At 43.4% G+C, this 18,814-nt stretch overlaps 1 protein-coding gene across 1 annotated transcript; it reads left to right on the top strand.

Moving 5' to 3' along the window:
* Positions 1-3,108: 3,108 nt before the first annotated feature.
* LOC118735096 (nuclear pore complex protein NUP62-like) lies at positions 3,109-5,381 on the top strand. The gene is made up of 2 exons (XM_036464709.1): positions 3,109-4,855; positions 4,896-5,381. Exon 1 carries the CDS (start codon positions 3,322-3,324, stop codon positions 4,837-4,839), a length of 1,518 nt encoding a protein of 505 aa, XP_036320602.1. The 5' UTR covers positions 3,109-3,321; the 3' UTR covers positions 4,840-4,855; positions 4,896-5,381.
* Positions 5,382-18,814: the final 13,433 nt, after the last annotated feature.

Genomic DNA, 18,814 nt, shown 5'->3' with positions numbered 1-18,814 from the left:
ATATATACATATATGTACATGTATGTATATATGCATATATATACATATATATATATTCTAACAAGCGAGCCGAAGGTGGTAACACTAGTGCTCCATCTGAATGTAAAGCAGTGGATCGTCACTTCTTTTCATATATATAATAATAACTAGCTGTACCCTGCCACGCTTTGCTGTGGCATATTTCTGTTATATGGACGATAAATTATTAACCAAAAAAACCAAGCATACCTTTCATATGGGTTTGGTTATGTAATAAGTACTCGTGTGCACACAATATTTGTTATTTTTCCATTCTCTGCATAGATATCAAGGATATCTGGTTTGCCGACACAGGAACACGTAACATCTGAGAAGCAATCCGCATCTAAATCTAAACCATACTTTTCCAAAGTTCGACCTGGAGCATTATTGATTGTGATTCCGAATGTCAATCGAATTGGGAATTCAAATCTTTTAAATTGAATCATCATCATTAAATGGAATCATGGGAATTCTTCACCTTTGAAAGGCCATATTAAGATCTTTTCTTACATTACGTTCTTCATCAATTTCTTAACTGCGAGTCGCATTGCGTTGCAGAGTTTTCGCTGATTAATATTCCCCAACATGATAACTGTCAACCTATTTTTAATTTCAGTATGTGAGGTCTCCCTGGAAGATTAATCGAGTTCAAAAATTTCGTTGAATGGTCTTTTTCCACAACGGTGTTTATCGACGTATTTGCTATTTCCTCACGTTGAATGCTGGATTGAATAACATTAGTGGTACTCACCACAGTGAGCAAGTGGTCTGGCAGTCTAGTAAAAGAGCTGATCAGCTCAAGCAACGACTGTTGTCAATACCACTATTATTTAGTTGATAGGCCTCCTTATTCTTCGCAGCAAGAATAGCACGTTCACTGAGCCAATCGTGATTCCTAAAATTAATTTTCTTAATAAAGAAACATTCTTTCGATCAGTTCTCCTTTCGATGTTTCTAATTTACAAAAATTATCAGGCCATAAAATTCGTCTTAATCTCTCATTGACTGGCAGCTTTGCGTTCCCAATGTCCAGTTATTGTCGCGCGAATACTTCAGCTGCAGTGTATGTATGTTCGTCTTGTCGCAATGTTGACTATTTCAGGCAAGCATTTATCTCTCGTGTTAATCGAGAAACTACAGACAATGTTTTCGTAAAATCTCCTGCGAGCAATATCCCGAATGGTTGAATGTTTCCACGCAAATCCCGCAACAATGGATCAAAAGCCTCAAACGATTTTTTATGTGCCATGGTGCACTCATCCCAAACAATGAATTTAATTTTTTGGTAAACTTTTTTCATACCGGATGCTCTGGAAATATAGCACGTGGGAGTTTCGATGATTTATATGTTCAATGGCAGCTAAAGAGCTGAATTGGCAATGTTTGCACCTGGTAATAATGTCGCAGCAATTGCAGACGAAGCGATGGCTAAGGTAATGTAATTTTTTGATCGAACCGTTGCCAGATCCATCTGATAAGGAATATTTTGCTAGTTCCTCCTGGCGCATCCAAGAAAATGGTCCCCCAACTCCGTCATTTATCATTTGTATATTCTTGTTGTTGTTGTTGTTGTAGCGGCTACAACAACCCCGCCCAGGACGGTTGGTATCTCAGTCGTTGTCGTCAAGTTCCACTAACGGCAACCCTAGGAAGCGTGCAGCTTCTGTGGGGTTTGTCCACAGGGACAAGGCCGTTAGGGTTGTCGGGTATTCCGGGCATGCGAAGAGATGTTTCGAGTCATGTGGGGTCTCTCCGCATGCCGGACACTCATTCGGCACATCCTCACTCAACCTACTCAGGTAGGAGTTCAACCTGCTGCAGTAGCCGGAGCGAAGTTGTGCAAGCGTTGTGCGTGTCTCCCGAGGCCGATGAAGCTCCGTCTCGTCTATGTCCGGGGGTGGTATGCCTAGAACGGCATTCACAGGTCTAGAGTCTACATAACTCGAGACTGAGTCCCTGTGAATGCCGTTCAGGGCCTGTCGGTAAGCTGTCGGGTCCAGAGGTTGCTTAATGAACCTCTGGACTTCGTCCGTCAGTTCATATAGATGCCTCCTGACGTGCCTAGGCGAGGGCTCCTCTGCAAGCAGCTGTCTGCTTGGGTGGCCACTTCTGTGGCTCCCGATCAGGAACTGCTTGCAGAGCATTATATTGTGCTCCTTTACAGGGAGCACTTGCGCCTCGCCGTGCAGGGGGTGTTCAGGCGACATCAGGAGGCATCCTGTTGTTGTTGTTGTTGTTGTTGTAGCGGCACTAGTAAGCCCCGCCTGTTTCGGGTCAACTTTTAATCATTATCGTCAAGCTCAACTAACGGTAGGCCCAGGAAACGAGCTGTTTCGATGGGGTCGGACCAAAGGGAGAGGGGTGTTAGTTGAGTCGGATTGAGCTGGCATGTGAAGAGGTGGTTGGTGTCGTGGGGAGAGTCTCCACATGCCGGGCACTCATTTGGGATGTTTGGGTCGAGTCTGTACAGGTAGCTGTTTAGGCGGCTACAATATCCAGACCGTAGCTGATCCAGGGTAACGCGGGTCTCTCTAGGTAGTTGAAGCTCCGTCTCTTCCACAGGTGGTGATTGGGCTCCGATAACGACATTCTTAGGCCGGGAGTCGAGGTAGGTGGAGACTGACTCCCTATGAATGTCGTTAATCGCTTGTCTGTACGTCATTGGGTCCAGGGGTTGGTCTGTGTGGGTCTGGACTGCGTCCTTGTACACGAATAGGTGCCCCCTGACGTGCCTGGGCGGAGGCTCCTCCTCCAGCAGTGGTCTGTTGGGGTGTTCGCTTCTGTGACACCCCACCAGAAACTGCTTACAGAGCATTTTGTTGTGTTCCCTTACGGGGAGCACTTGGGCCTCGCTGTGTAGGTGGTGCTCAGGCGTCATCAGAAGGCACCCAGTCGCTGTCCGGAGTGCGGCGTTCTGACAAGTCTGTAGCTTCGTCCACTGCGTCCAACTAGTCCCCGGCGACCAAACTGGCGCTGCATAATTTAGAACCGGCCGGTCAATTGCCTTGTATGTTGCCAGCAACGTTTCTTTGTCTTTGCCCCAAGTGCTGCCGCCGAGCGACTTGAGGACCTTGTTGCGGCTCTGTACTTTGTTGTTCGGACGTGTTTTATCTGCATTCCTACTTCTCTCTATAAATTAATAATTTATTAAATATTAGTGAGAATGTGACTTTTTTCTCAAGTGCCTTTTGAAGTAGTGGATTATTACCTACTTATAATTTTGGGATAGTGACTCTTGTTTTTGTGACTGATCGATAATTTAAATAAAATCAATACATAATTACAAAGTTTTTCACGCATATGCAAAAAACAATAATGCCTTGTGTGTGCGATCAAAAGGTTGATAGAAATCTTCCTAAAGAGCAGAAAGTGCAGTGTGCAAAGTGCAATGATCTCTTCCACGCCACTTGTGTTGGTATTCGTCCGGCTGATGTCGAATTTTTGCAAAGTGCTGGTCAGTGTTTTTTTTGTGAAGCTTGCACTATTCTGCGTCGGACTTCCCTCCGTTCACCTCCTCCACCTATTACAAAGGAGAAAACGTCAACCGTCATCACTAGTTCTTCCTCTTCTAATTCTCCGAAGTCTGGAGATTCTACGAAGCATAGTGATAATTCTCTTATTAATGCCGAGAGCCAGCAAACAATAAATTCTCTGTTTAATCTAATAGCATCTCTTCAAACAGAAAATGCTAGTGTGTTAAAGTCGGTGAGTGCGCTAAATGAAGCTAATAATAACCTGGTGCTGGAATCGACAAAAATATATTCGGCCCTTCAATCCATTCAAAGTAAACTTGCCGATAAAGATAAAATTATTGCTGCGCTAACTTCTGAAGTAAAGAGTCTACGAGTTTCTTTCAATGCTGCTTTTGATAAGCTAAGAGTAAACAGTGAAACTAATTACTCCTCGATGCCAGTTAATTCAATGTCAACTTGTGCTTCCTCTGCTCCATCTTTCGTTGGCGCACTTTCCTATGCTCATATTATTTCATCAAACATGAGCACCGACTCTAATAATATTCCCACAATAACAACAATGGGTTGCCCAATGCAATCAACAGCGTCGTGCACTGTGACGTCGGCAATAACTGATGTTATCTCAGTTTTTGCTCTCCCATCTTCTTCTACGGCTGATGCTAATGCTTGTGCGCTGAAAGATAAAGCTAATGCTTGCGCTGCTTCAACTACGGCTACAGTGACTGCGGCGCCAGTATCCGAAGCTTCTGCTTCTCCTCTTTTACCTGTTTTTGGCAACGATAATGCTCAGTGGGTGAAGGTATCGAATAAACGGGCTAGAAAAAACAGCAATAAGAATGCCTGTGGTACTGCTACTACTACTACTACTACTACTTCTACGACTGCAGTGACTGCGGCGCCAGCATCTGACGCAGCTGCTTCCTCTCATATGCCTATTGATGTGACGAATAATGTGACTGGCAATGCACAATGGGTAAAGGTGTCGCATAAACGGCATAACAATAATAATAATATTCGCATAAGAGGAACTAGTGATAATACTGATCTAATTGTCGCTGACCGCTACAAATTGCTTCATTTGGCCTCTTTTTCTCCATCCGTATCTGAGGATGACATTAAAAATTATGTAGCTAAACAAATTGATTTAGACAGAACTCTAATCTCATGCTCTAAACTAATTAAAAAAGATGTCTCAGCTCAATCCCTGAATAGGATTAATTTTAAATTAGGAGTCCCTGAGTCCTGTTATGAGAAATTACTATGCCCGGATATCTGGCCAACAAATGTTACCGTTAAGCCTTTTCTGAATTTTCGGAAGGGTCGACGAAAGCTATTACGGACGTAGCAAGTAGTACCCGACTGCACATACAAAATAATAGAGAGCTGAAAATTTACTTTCAGAATTTATCTGGTATGAGAACCAAGTCTGAAATGGTGCACAACTTTAGTGAGCAAATGAATTACGACATCTTTGTTTTCGTCGAAACATGGTTGAATGAGAATTTTTTTGACGGTGAATTCTTCAACTCAAATCTGTTCAATGTATTTCGTAAAGATCGTGATGCTGAAAAAACTGGCTGCCTTCGAGGAGGTGGTGTTCTTATTGCCATTAAGCGTCAACTGCAAGCGTCTTTGGTCACACTTTCGAATGGTGATTCTTTACTGGATCAGCTTTGTGTTTGTGTTAACGGTTCCTCACCGCAAGACTCTTTGTATCTTCTTGCGTCGTACGTGCCCCCGGGCAGCTCTTTCGAATTATACAAGGCCCACGCAGATAACATTGCTTCATTAGTCTTAAACAACGTTAAGGAGCATCACCTCTGCGTGCTCGGCGATTTTAACCTACCTAATATTAATTGGTCAACCAGCATTCCTAATAATTACGGTCTCACGCCATATAATGTCAACTCAAGTCAAGAATTGTATTTCATCGATAATGTACTTAGTCTTAACTTAATTCAAATTAATAATTATTTTAATTCTCTAAATAGGCTTCTGGATCTTATATTTATAAGTGACAATTTTTGTTGTGAAGTTAGTGAGTGCCTGAATCCAGTTACTTCTAAGGACAGACATCATCTACCACTTGTTGTCGAGTTTAGATTTTATTATTTTCCTCCGGTTACTACTGTGAGTAGACCAATCTTTAATTATTCTTCGTGTGACTTTGTAAGTCTTAATGATATTTTACTTGAAATAAATTGGGAGGAGCTACTTGGTGGGCTTGATACATCTGTCAGCTTTTCCGCTTTCAAGTCGATCGTATACACCCAATGTTTAAATAGGATCCCCCTGCGGGTAAAAAGAGCCTATAAATTACCTTGGTACACTAAAGAATTAAATAAACTCAAGAATCTTAAAAACAAATTCTTAAAAAAATTTCATAAGAGTGAGAATAACTTCTTCTTCAGTAAATACAAGCTATACTTAAAGGATTTTAATATTTTGAATAAATCTCTTTATTCCGAGTATATGCGCAAAATAGAGGGAAACATTAAATCGAATCCCAAAAGTTTTTGGAAATATCTTAAGGACAAAAAAAGTTCCGCTAGTGTGCCTACCGGAGTTTTCCTTGATGATTACTCGGCGAAAACTCCGGATGAGGCAGCTAACTTATTTGCCGATTTTTTTAAATCGAATTTTTCTGTGGACGATAGTAGTCTGCCGCTTGATTTATCGAACAGTCTGAACTCTGCCTTAAATTTCGGAGCTCTACATCTTTCTTCCGAGGATATTATTAGAGCTGTTAACGATCTCAAAGCTTCTTCTCAAACAGATTTAGACGGATTTTCCCCCATCTTATTGAAAAATTGTCCGGCCCTGGTTTTTCCTCTTCAACTTATTTTCAACAAATCACTCTCGTCTGGGATCTTTATTGACGATTGGAAGGTTACGTCTATTACGCCTGTCTTCAAAAGTGGCAACAAAAATGATGTGCGTAACTACAGGCCCATTTCCAAACTGACCACCGTCTCCAAAATTTTTGAACATGCAGTCAATGCTAAGTTGAGCTTTGCGGTTAAGTCCCTTATTTCTCCCTATCAGCATGGTTTCGTTGCGGAGAGGTCGACGATTTCTAACCTTGCTGTCTTCAGTGAGTATTGCATTGAGTCCTTTTCGGCTGGCTCGCAGGTTGATTGTATCTATACTGACTTTTCAAAAGCCTTTGATAGGGTCTCTCATCGAGTCTTAATTTATAAACTGGGATGCCTTGGTTTTCATTCTTCCTTTCTGTTATGGTTAAGTTCATATTTATCCAGCAGGCGGAGTGTTGTCACTGTGGATGGGGTATCCTCTATTCCCTTTATTGCCTCTTCAGGGGTACCACAGGGGAGTATACTAGGTCCATTATTATTTAATCTTTTTATTAATGACATCAGTAATTGCTTTACATTTGCTAAATGTCTCCTGTACGCTGATGACCTAAAATTGTTCTCAATTATTAAGACGCCTGATGATGCAATGAAATTACAAGATGACATTTCCAAGTTACGTCTGTGGTGTCATAAGTCTCATCTGTCCTTAAATGCATCTAAATGCTTTCACGTGACCTATTCTAAGTCATCTAATATTCTTCGCTCAAAATACAGTATATCAAATTGTGAACTTCAATGTCTTAGTGAGATTAAGGACCTTGGGGTTATATTTGATAGCAAGTTTTCTTTCAACAGTCATATTAGCCACGTAACCTCTAAATCGTATTCAATGCTGGGTTTTGTTAGGCGCAATACCGCAAAATTTTGTGACCCATATACTTTTAAAGTTCTCTATACTTCTTTTGTCAGGTCTCACTTAGAATATGCTGTCTTTATTTGGCGACCTAGTACTATGACAGCTATAAATAGACTGGAGAGAGTACAAAAACGCTTTCTTAAGTATGCTCTTTGGTCGTTAAATTTTGTGGAGCCCATACCACCTTATGCTGCTCGTCTTATGCTGATAAGTCTCAAATCCTTGGAGAGTCGAAGATCTATACTCTCTTTGTCCTTTTCCTTCAAAATTATCAAGGGCCTAATTGACTGTCCATACTTATTAGAAAGGATTCGGTTTAATGTTCCTCAACGGCATCTTCGCAATGTGTGTCCGTTCTATGGGGTTAATACGAAAACTCAATACGCTTGTAAAGCTCCTGTTAATCGTGCTTTACGAGAGTTTAATTCACTAAGTGATGCTATCACCTTGGATTTTTCGATGCAAAGTGATGCTTTTTTCTCGATGCTTAATTCTGCCTTATAAGTGGTTTGATTTATGCACAAAATTAGTTTGTAATCTATAAATTAGTTAAGTACATAGTCTGTAAGGATTGTATTCCAAAGACTTATAATTAAATAAAGAAATAAAGAAATAAACTGCGGTTGTGTGCGCGGAGAAGGAGAGCAGGCTATCAAAGGTAACCCCTAAAATTTTTGGGTTGTTCACAGTCGGTATAGGTGTGCCGTCGACGTGAATGCCTAATTCTAGCCTGACCTCGTTCGTCCAGGTGGTGAAGAGGGTCGCCGTTGATTTCGTTGGGGAGAGTGTTAGGCTCCTTGCAGTGAAGAAGCGAGAAAGGCTGGAGAGATAGCCGTTTACTTTTGAGCAGAGGTCATCAATTCCATTCCTAGACGCCAAAATCGAACAATCATCAGCGTACGAGATCAGGGAAACTCCTTCAGGAGGCTGGGGGAGTTTCGAGATGTAGAAGTTAAAAAGTAAGGGGGAGAGAATACCACCTTGTGGAACCCCTTGTTTTATTCTTCTTGGTTTCGAGGTTTGATCTCTGAAGATTACTGATGATTGTCGACCACTCATATAACTCGCCGACCATCGCTTCAGTCCCTGTGGGAGAGAGGAGGCCTCAATGTCTTCTAGCAGCGTGGAATGGCAGACGGTGTCAAACGCCTTTGACAAGTCCTACGCTACTAGGACAGTTCTCTCACAGGGGCGGTTACGATTTAGGCCACGAGTTATCTGGGTGTTTATGGCGTTAAGTGCTGTTGTTGTGCTGTGCACTTTACGGAAGCCATGCTGATGTTTCGCTGGGGTTAGGTGGCAGGTGAAGTATGGGAGCAGCAGGGCCTCAAGTGTCTTCGCGACCGGGGAAAGGAGCGTTATCGGGCGATAAGAGTCTCCTCTGTTGGCGGGCTTCCCCGGTTTCAGCAGGGGGCCACTCTCCCTGATTTCCACACATCAGGAATGATGAGAGTGGTCATAGACAAATTGAGGACCTCCGTGAGGTATGCTACTCCCACAGGCCCCAAATGTTTCAACATCAGCATACAGATTCCGTCGGGTCCAATGGCTTTGGAGGCGTTCGCCTTCCCGATGACCCCCTTCACTTCACCGCTGGTGAAAGCAAGTGGTGCACTGTTTTTGGGCAGTTTGTGCAGCCTCCTGGTCACTCGACGTTTGGCCTTGTCTACCGAAGGATGCAGTGTGGATTGCCGACTAAAATAGTTCGCGCATTTCTTCGGGTCCGACGAAGCGCGACCTTCGAATGAGATTTCCACTCTGTCATCACGCTTCGTCGGGTTGGACAAGGACCAGGTTGACCAGAGCTTACTCACACCAGAGGTGAAGTTACAGGCCTTCAAGTGCTCTTCCCACTTTTTCCGCTTATGTTGATTTACCAGTTGCCGAATCTCCGAATTAAGGTCCCTCAAGCGAGGGTCCCCGGGATCGACCTGGCGTAGGTGGTCACGCTCATTTGCTAGTACAGCTGCTTCAGCCGGGAAATTTGGGCGGACTTCCGCGATACGTCCGGACGGTATGAAGCGAGCTGCTGCGGCAGTGACTACCCTGCGGAACTGGCGTTCGCCAGCATGTACGTCTGTGGGTGTGGGGAGGGCGGCGAAGCTGCTCTCGGTAACTTCCGCGAAGCCGTTCCAATCAGCTTTGTTGAAGTTGGTGTACGTTCGGTGATCCGCGGGAGCAAAGTTGGTGGGCTTATTGATCGAGATGATTATGGGCAGATGGTCTGATGCTAACGTTAGCATAGGTCGCCATGATATGCTATTTATCAGACCAGCGCTAGCAATTGTTAGGTCTGGCGAGCTGCTGCAGCCGCCCACAATCCTGGTGGGGGCGTCGTCGTTCATGGTGCAGAATGTCGAATCGTCTATCTGCTCAGCCCAAATGTTTCCCCTCCGATCATTGGCCAGGCTTGAATTCCAAAGATCGTGGTGGTCACCTACTAACTATCGGTTTTCGCCTCTGAGTAGCGCACCTATGTCAGGGAGATATCCAGCCGGGCAGCAGGTGACAGGGGGTATGTACACGTTAAATATTTCGAGCTCGACATCGCCTGACCGGAAAGCTATTCCGTGACATTCTAGGGTAGTGTCCCTTGGGTCGATGTCTTCTTCGATTAGCCGATACTGCACTGTGTGGTGTAGAATGAACGCTAATCCTCCACCATTATCTCGCTCGCGATCTTTACGGAGCACATTGTAGGCGGCGCAACCCAGCAAAGATGAGTTGCTGTGCAAATTCGTTTCTTGGACCGCAGCTATCAATATGCCGTGCCGACCCATGAAGACTGCTATCTCCCCAATCTTGCTCTGGAGTCCGTTGCAGTTGAGTTGGAGTACGTTCGTATGCCTTGGGAGGCTGGTCGCGATACGGGGAGTGAGGGAAGTGTGGGGCCTACCTTGGGCCTGTTGCGCCTGACGCAGTTGCTTTTGCAGCTTGATGGTAGGTGGCTGCGATGTGGGCGTTGTTGTCTGCGCCGGCGGTGCACTACAGCAAGGGGCGCTGTAGTGGTGCGGAGACCAGAACATAGCCGGAAGTGGCACCAGCCAAGGCATGTGTTGCATTTGACTGATGTCACATTCCGGTATATTCTGTTCTGGCACACGGAGCAGATGGTGTGGGCAACCAGTAGCTGCTGGTTGGCTCGCGCTCGCGAGTGGGACCGGCCGGTAGGTTGTGTGGGTGGGGTGTGTTGGGAGGTTTGCTGTTGCTCAGGGGAGCTTCTGGGGCCGTGCAGGCTCTTCGGGTGCTAGGTCGCATCCGTGCATTACGCGAGTGGGTAGCCGTGGAGGCTGATTGTGCCATTTGGCTTGACTAACAGGGAGCCACAAAGTTTGTGGTCCACTCCCGGTTAGACCTAAGGCCAGAACAGGTTCTTAGGTGACTCCATCCGTTGCAGGAGTTGCACCTAACCGAAGTGGAGTTCGGGTGGAGTCGATTCTGGCAAACAAAGCAGAAGTAAATTTCTGGTCCGGGGTTGGGCTCTACGCCCGCCCGGAGAAGAAGGATGCGGAGCAATCCGGCTGCAAGGTATTGCTCCATGGACGAATAATGATTGGTGGGTATCGCCGATCTAGACGGGGTTAGATCGCCGAAACAACAGCCCTTGGTCGGGTAAAACCCGAGTCATTCCGGTACGTAGAACCGGCTGTCGTGGGAATGAGGAGGCATCCTGTCGCTGGCCTGAGTGCGGTGTTCTGTACAGTCTGTAGCTTCGTCCACTGCGTCCTACTAGTCGCTGGCGACCACACTGGCGCTGCGTAGTTCAAAACCAGCCGGCCTATTGCCTTGTATGTTGCCAGCAACGTTTCTTTGTCTTTGCCCCACGTACTGCCGGCTAGCGACTTGAGGACCTTGTTGCGGCTCTGTACTTTATTGACAATAGCGGTTGAGTGCGCAGAGAAGGAGCGCAGGCTGTCGAATGTTACTCCGAGTATTTTGGGGTTATTCACCGTCGGAATTGGTGTGTCATCGACGTGAATCCCCAGCGGTAGCCTGACCTCCTTCGTCCAGGTTGTGAACAGGGTCGCGGAGGATTTCGTAGGGGAGAGGGCTAGACACTTTGCAGTGAAGAAGCGAGAAAGTTCGGAGAGATACCCGTTTACTTTCGAACACAGGTCATCAATTCCATTATCAGTCGCCATGATCGAGCAATCGTCGGCATAAGAGACAATCGAGACTCCCTCTGGTGGTTGGGGGAGCTTTGAAATGTAAAAGTTAAACAGTAGCGGGGAAAGGACACCACCCTGAGGAACCCCCTGTTTTATTTTTCGCTGCTTACTCGTTTTGTCTCTAAACATTACCGACGAATGTCGACCACTCAGATAATTTGCCGACCACCGTTTGAGCCTCTGTGGGAGAGAGGAGGCCTCTACATCTTCTAGTAGCGTGGAATGGCAGACGGTGTCAAACGCCTTTGACAAGTCCAGCGCTACTAGAATCGTCCTCTCACAGGGACGGTTTCGGTTAAGGCCACGAGTTATCTGAGTGTTTATGTGCACTTTACGGAAACCATGCTGATGCTTCGCTGGGGTCAGGTGGTTTGTGAAGTACGGTAGTAGCAAGGCCTCGAGTGTCTTCGCTACCGGGGAAAGGAGTGTTATCGGACGATAGGAATCTGCTTTGTTGGCAGGTTTCCCCGGTTTGAGCAGTGGGACCACTCTCCCCACCTTCCAGATGTCTGGGATGATGAGAGTGGCCATTGACAAGTTGAGGACCTCCGTTAGGTACGCTACCCCCGCAGGACCCAAATTGTTCAGCATCAGCATGCAGAGGTGAAATTACAGGTCTTCAGATGCTCCTCCCACTTCTTCCGCTTATCTACGTTTACTAGTTGCCGAATCTCCGCGTTGAGATCCCTGATACGGGGATCTCCGGGATCGGCCTGACGAAGGCTATCAAGCTCATCGGCTAGAACAGCCGCTTCGGCAGTTCGGCGGTTTGGACGTGGGTCCGATATACATCCTGCCGGTATGAAGCGAGCTGCAGCAGCAGTGACTGCCCTGCGGAACTTACGTTCACCGAGATGGACGTCGGTTGGTGTGGGGAGCGCTGCGAAGGTGTTTTCGGTAAACTCCGCGTAACCTTTCCAATCAGCTTTAGAAAAGTTGATATAGTTCCGGTGTTTGGCGGAGGCAAAGTCGGTTGGTTTATCAATCGAGATGACTATGGGTAGATGGTCTGATGCTAGAGTCAGCATAGGTCGCCACGTTATGCTGTTTATCAGACCAGCGCTGACTATTGTGATGTCTGGCGAGCTACTGCAGTTACCCATAATCCTGGTGGGTGCGTCGTCGTTCATTGTGCAGAATGTCGAATCGTCTATCTGCTCAGCCAAGTCTGTTCCCCTACGATCGTTTGACAGGCTTGAGTGCCAAAGATCGTGGTGCGCATTAAAGTCACCTACTACCATACGGTTTTCACCTCTGAGGAGCGCACCTATATCAGGGTGATATCCTGCCGGGCAGCAGGTGACAGGGGGTATGTATATGTTAAATATTTCGAGCTCGACATCGCCTGACCGGATAGCGATGCCCTGACATTCTAGGGTGGTATCCCTGCGGTCGATGTCTGCTTCGATAAGACGATACTGCACGGTGTGGTGCGTGATGAACGCTAAGCCACCACCATTTTCTCGCTCGCGATCTCGACGGTGCACGTTGTACCCGGCGCAATTCAACAAAGTTGAATTGCTGTGCAACTTCGTCTCTTGGACCGCAGCTATCAATATACCATGCCGACACATGAAGACGGTTATCTCCTCAATCTTGCTCTGTAGCTCGTTGCAGTTAAATTGAAGGAGCTTCATGTGGTTCGGGAGACGTGTCGTGATGTGGGGTGTAAGTGAAGTGTATGTTCTTGCCGCCGTTGGCTGTGTGTGCTGCTGTGGTGATTGCCGCCCTGTGGTGGTGGCGGGGGGCGTCGCAATTGGGGTCTGCGACCGAGCAGCGCAACACGGGCCCTCTAAGCTCCCAGTCCAATCTCGCGTGGTACGCAGACCTGAGCATGCCCTAAAGTGGCACCAGCCAAGGCAGGTGTTGCACTTGACTGATGTCACATTACGGAATATCCTGGTCTGACGTACCGTGCAGATTGTAGGGGGAACCAGGAGTTGTTGGCGGCGGCGTGTGGGTGGTGGTGCGGTTGTGTGTGTTATGTGGTCTGTAGTGGCTGTGGTACGGTCTGTGGTGTTATTATGTTGTTGTGTTGTGGTGACTGTGTGAGGCTGCTGTGTGAGTGTGTGAGGCTGCTCGGGCGGACTGTGGTTAGCCGTGGAGGCTGCTCTGTTTGAGCAACAGGGGGCCACGTACGACGTGGTCCACTGTCTATGTGTCCGTAGTCCCGAGCAGACTCTGAGGTGACTCCACCCCTCGCAGGCATTACACTTGACTGAGGTGGAGTTGTGGTGTAATCGTCTCCGGCATACACAGCAGGTGTAGGTTTCTGGCCCTGGGTTTGACTCGATGCCAGCCCTGAGTAGGAGAATACGTAGTGAATGTAGCCCTATGGACGGACAACTTCTGAGATACTTCGCCGACCTAAACGGGGCTAGATCGCCGAAACAACAGCCCTTGGTCGGGTAAAACCCGAGTCATTCCGGTACGTAGAACCGGCTGTCGTGGGAATGAGTCATCCCGGTACGTAGAACCGGCTGTCGTGGGAATGCATATTCTTCTACTTTGGCTTTGCAACCGCCTAAGCCATTTTGGCCGAATTTCACAAAGAACGCCAGTCATTTCTCTCTGTACCAACTTGGTCTCTCCATTGCCATGGGTGCTTCCTATTCGTCTGCTACCACCATCGGCTTGCGAGTTGAATTCTTTTACACCTGAAACTTCGGTTCCTATTGAACGACATGTGTAAGCCAGCGGAGCCGCTCTATATACATTCGCTGCACTATGTACATTTGGTTGTAAAGCTCATACAACTCATCGTTCCATCGTCTACGGTAACCTCGTCGCCCATGCGTGGAAGCCTGTATATCTTCCGTAAGATCTTTCTCTCGGATACTCCAAGAGCCGCCTCATAAAATGTTGTCATTGTCTAAGCTTATGCGGCATATAACAGCTCGGGCATGATGAGTGACTTATAGAGTGCGGTTTTTGTACGTCGAGAAAGGACTTTACTCCCCAATTGCATACTCAGTCCAAAGCAGCACCTGTTGGCAAGAGTAAATCTGCGTGGGTTTTCCATGCTGATATTTTTGTCGGTGATAGTGCCGGTTCCCTAGTAAATTAAATTCTCCACTTTCCCGAAATTATAACTGTCAAAAGTGACGTCGGTTCCAAGGCGCGAACGCGGTGACTGGAGATACTTCGTATTGTCCTTGTTTACCACCAGGCGCATTCGCTTTGCTTCCTTATCCAGCTTGGAAAAGGCAGAAGAGATTTCGCTATTTTTGTTACCGTTGATGTCGATGTAATCGGCACACGCCAGAAACTACACGCCCTTGTAAAAAAAATGTTCCTTCATGGTTCAGTTCTGCAGGTCTTATTATCTTAACATTTGCATCATGCGATCGTAAATGCTCTTCTGCTTTCGCTTTAATTTGGGAATCCTTGATTGGGAATAGGAGTTCACAATAGTAATGATAATCATAATCATAATAATATTATCTCATGTTATTCAAAATTTCTTTACATGCAATATACGTAGTAGGCCTTGGCGACCCCAAACGAAATTGCTTACGATTAAAAGTTGACTGATTTATAATGCTAGGGAATGGTGTCAACAATTTTATGTTTTCATTAAGTATTTTTTAAAAAGCTTTCATGCCATAGTTTTTTGTTTTCGGTACTTTTTTATCATTTTGTTATTGGTTTCAGTAGTTTTTAGCCGACTTCAAAAAAAAAGGAGGTTATCAATTCGTCGGATTTTTTTTTTATGCATGTTACCGCATAACTTTGGACCACGTCAACCGATTTCCAGGTGATCCCATACTAATTTGGTTTAGATCCGATCATTGGATCATGAAAAAATTAACGGTACTATTACACTTTTATATGAGAATTGGAGTCGGTGTGTTGTTTGCTTAAAAATTACTTGTTTATGAATTTTTTACATTAAGTAATTTGTGTACCAGCTCTTCGTTGATAATATGATCACTTCGTTTGATAAGATGTTGTAAATTCTATATTTATTTACAATGTTCGGATTTTGGATAAGTGGAAAGATTTAAAAAATTCCCTAGTAAAGCTTTCCCAAATACTTTTCGTTTGGAACCAGTTATGTAATATTTCATTTCATTTCAATATTTTCAGTCTTTACTTTTAGATAGATGATAATCCTATAAAAAATATTTCCAAATCAAAACCATATTGTTCCTCAAACATATTTTCGATTGTAAGTCTTCTTAAAACTCTTTAGTTTGATACCCACATCGCAATATTTCATTTATTTAATCAATCCAAAACGGTCCACCCTAATGATTAATAATATAGGTACATATGTACGCATACATGTACACTAAAGTGGTCCAAAAATGTACGAAAAGATGTTTTTTTTCCAAATAAAATACATGGAAAACTTTGAGCGCTTTGAGCACTACCTAAATTATTTTTTATTTCAAAATAAAAAATATGGGTATATTTTTTTTTCGGTATATAACAATCCTAGGGGGTGGCGGCATTAAAAATCCGACCTTATTTTTTTGGACCACTCTAATGTACATATGTATTTATTAGAAACTGTCATAAACTTTTCCCGCCAAATTAACTATATTTTAACTTCCCCTCCAAACAGTTTTACTGCTTTGAGGTTGAACTCAATTCTATTGAAAAGAGCGCGGGTAATTATTTTCCCGTATTCAACCAGGAACGGCCGTCAGCCACCACACATCGTCCGTACCCGCTCTACATTTGTACATATCCATAAAAAAATAATAATAAATCAAACATATTTGACAAGGGACTAATTTTTCGTTGGTTTATTTATTATATCGCTTTATATTGAAAATACATTGGTGCAACATACTAAGCTTTCGAGTTAAAATTTTCAAAAAGGTGGCAACTCTCCTCAAAAATATTTCCAACAGTCATCTATCTTAAACTTCCTTAATTTAATACCTATATTTTAATAAGTCATTTATTTTATCAATTATGTAAATTTAGTTAAATTTTCAAACAGGTGGCAACCCTCCTCAAATATATTTTCGGCCGTAAACCTTAATATTGAAATACTTCATTTATTTATTTTTGTAATATAAATGATCCTGCTATGATACCGAACAATGCAAAAAGAAAATTATTCAAATCAGTTCAGCGGTTCTCGAGTTTCGATGACCGTTACAAAGGAACACAACATTTTTTTATATATAAATATAGATTTCTAAATCAAGATTTTTAAATGCCTTTAGTTTGGTACCGATATTGTAACATTTAATTTATTTTACCAATTTAATTGAGATAAATTTTCAAACAGGTGGCAACCCTCTTCCAAGAAACTTTCTACTGTAGGACTTTTAAAAACTGTTTAGTTCGCTACCTACATTGCAATATTTCATTTGTTTAATCAATATAACTGAGTTAAAATTTTCAAATAGGTGGCAATCCTGCACAAAAGTATTTCCTAAAGTTTTCTTTCCTCAACCTCTTTAATTTGATACCAATTATATTGAGTTAAATTTTCAAACAGGTGGCAACCCTCCTCACGCATATTTTCGGCTATAAGCCTTCTTAAAAATCTAAAGTTTGATACCCAAATTACCGTATTTCATTTATTTTATCAAAATAACTGAGTTTAAATTTTCAAAGATGTGGCAACTTTACTCAAACATATTTACAGCAGCTATCTTTCTTAAAACTCTTGAATTTAATATCTATATTGTAATATATCATTTAGGTTATCAATAAAATTGCGCTTAATTTTTTAACAGGTGGCAACCCTCCTTTAAAATATTTTGGACTGTAAGCCTTCTTAAAATTCTTTAGTTTGATATCAACATAGCACTATTTAATTTACTTTATCAATTTAACTGAGTTAAAATTTAAAAATTGGTGGCAACCATTCTCCAAAATATTTCCAACAGATATCTTTCATAAACCTCTTTAATTTGATACCCATAATGTAATATTTCATTTATTTTATCGATGTACTTTAGTTAAATTTTCAAACAGGTGGCAACACTCTTCAAACATATTTTCGGCTGTACGCCTTCTTAAAACTCTATAGTTTTACACCCACATGGCAATTCATTTATTTTATCAATTTGTCTGAATTAAAATTTTCAAATAGGTGGCAACCCTCGTCAAAAATATTTCCAGCAGTTATCTTTCTAAAAACTCTTTAATTTGATACCCATATTGTAACAATTTATTTATTTTATCAATATAATTGGGTTTAAAAATTTTCAAATAGGTGGCAACCCTCAAATTTTTTGCGATATCATTGGTTCTGGTATTATACCGAACAATTATTCAATCGGTTCAGCCGTTCTCGAGTTTTGACGACCGTGACATACGAACACAACATTTTTATTAATATAGATATAGATAAAGATAAAGATAATAGATAATAATTGGAAAACAGTCTCCGACTAACTCTCTTTGCGTACGTTAGTGTTTTTATCGTTCTATTGCCTGTGCGTTCTTAAGCCCGTTAGTTATCAGAACAACAAATAAAACATACTTACTTGTTTTTCTCGTTGTTCAAAAGTGCACGTGTAACTCATTCAGTGACAGTGCGATTTATTAACCATGTCCCCCGGGGCCTTCATCTTTGGGGACAATAGGTATGATCCTTTGGCTACCAGTCCCCATAAAAACAAAAAACGCAAATCTCACTCGGAATACCCAACGCTCCCTACTCCAACATTTGTCACACCTAACCCAAAGTTTGTAGTTGTCTCGGCAACAAACGAATTGAAGCCTCTGTCACATTTTTCATGCTTTGCTGTCGAAAAATCCCTTCACTTAATTAGCAAAGAAATCATCAGTGGGTCGGAATTAAGAGATGGAAGTCTGTTACTCCTTGTGAATAACAAAGCCGCTGCATAAAAATTTATCGCTGCCAATCAACTAGCAGGGCTTTGCGAGATAAAGTGCAAGTACCACGAAAACCTTAATTGCGTTAAGGGCACAATATACGCCCCCTTCCTAAACCATGTCCCAGAAGAAGAAATAGTAAAAAACTTAGAATCACAAGGAGTAGTTGCAGTCTACAAGTTCAAGAAATCCATTGACAATAAATTGAGAGAAAGTGGAGTTGTTTTATTGACCTTCGACTTGTATAAGTGTCAAAGTGTCGTGGCATAAACTAGGAGTAAGGGAATACATCCCTAACCCAATGCGCTGCAAATCATGCCAAGTGCTAGGTCACACGGCTAAGTACTGCAAAAATGACCATTTATGTGTGAATTGTAGCCTCCCACCCCATGGTATCATTACCTGCATACGCACTAAGTGCGCAAACTGTGCCGAGGAGCACCCATCTAACCACAACAAATGTACCAAACATATCCAACAAAAAGAAATTCTTAAAATAAAAACGCAACAAAAATGCTCTCTTAAGCAAGCGAAGTCTATTTATATTATATATATAATTTATATATCACCAACAACATCTTATGCAGGCACGGCTGCTCGGGCTCCCAG

This window comes from Rhagoletis pomonella, unplaced genomic scaffold, assembly GCF_013731165.1.
Source record: "Rhagoletis pomonella isolate Grant_MI unplaced genomic scaffold, Rhpom_1.0 Rhpom_scaffold_00003, whole genome shotgun sequence".
NCBI classification, from domain to species: Eukaryota; Metazoa; Arthropoda; class Insecta; order Diptera; family Tephritidae; genus Rhagoletis; species Rhagoletis pomonella.
Note: the sequence above shows the minus strand (reverse complement) of the source record. Positions and strands in the feature narration are given on the sequence as shown.

Bases quoted from the DNA above. Each gene is read 5' to 3' on its own strand.
- LOC118735096 (XM_036464709.1), top strand. From the start codon at position 3,322: ATGCAAAAAACAATAATGCCTTGTGTGTGCGATCAAAAGGTTGATAGA.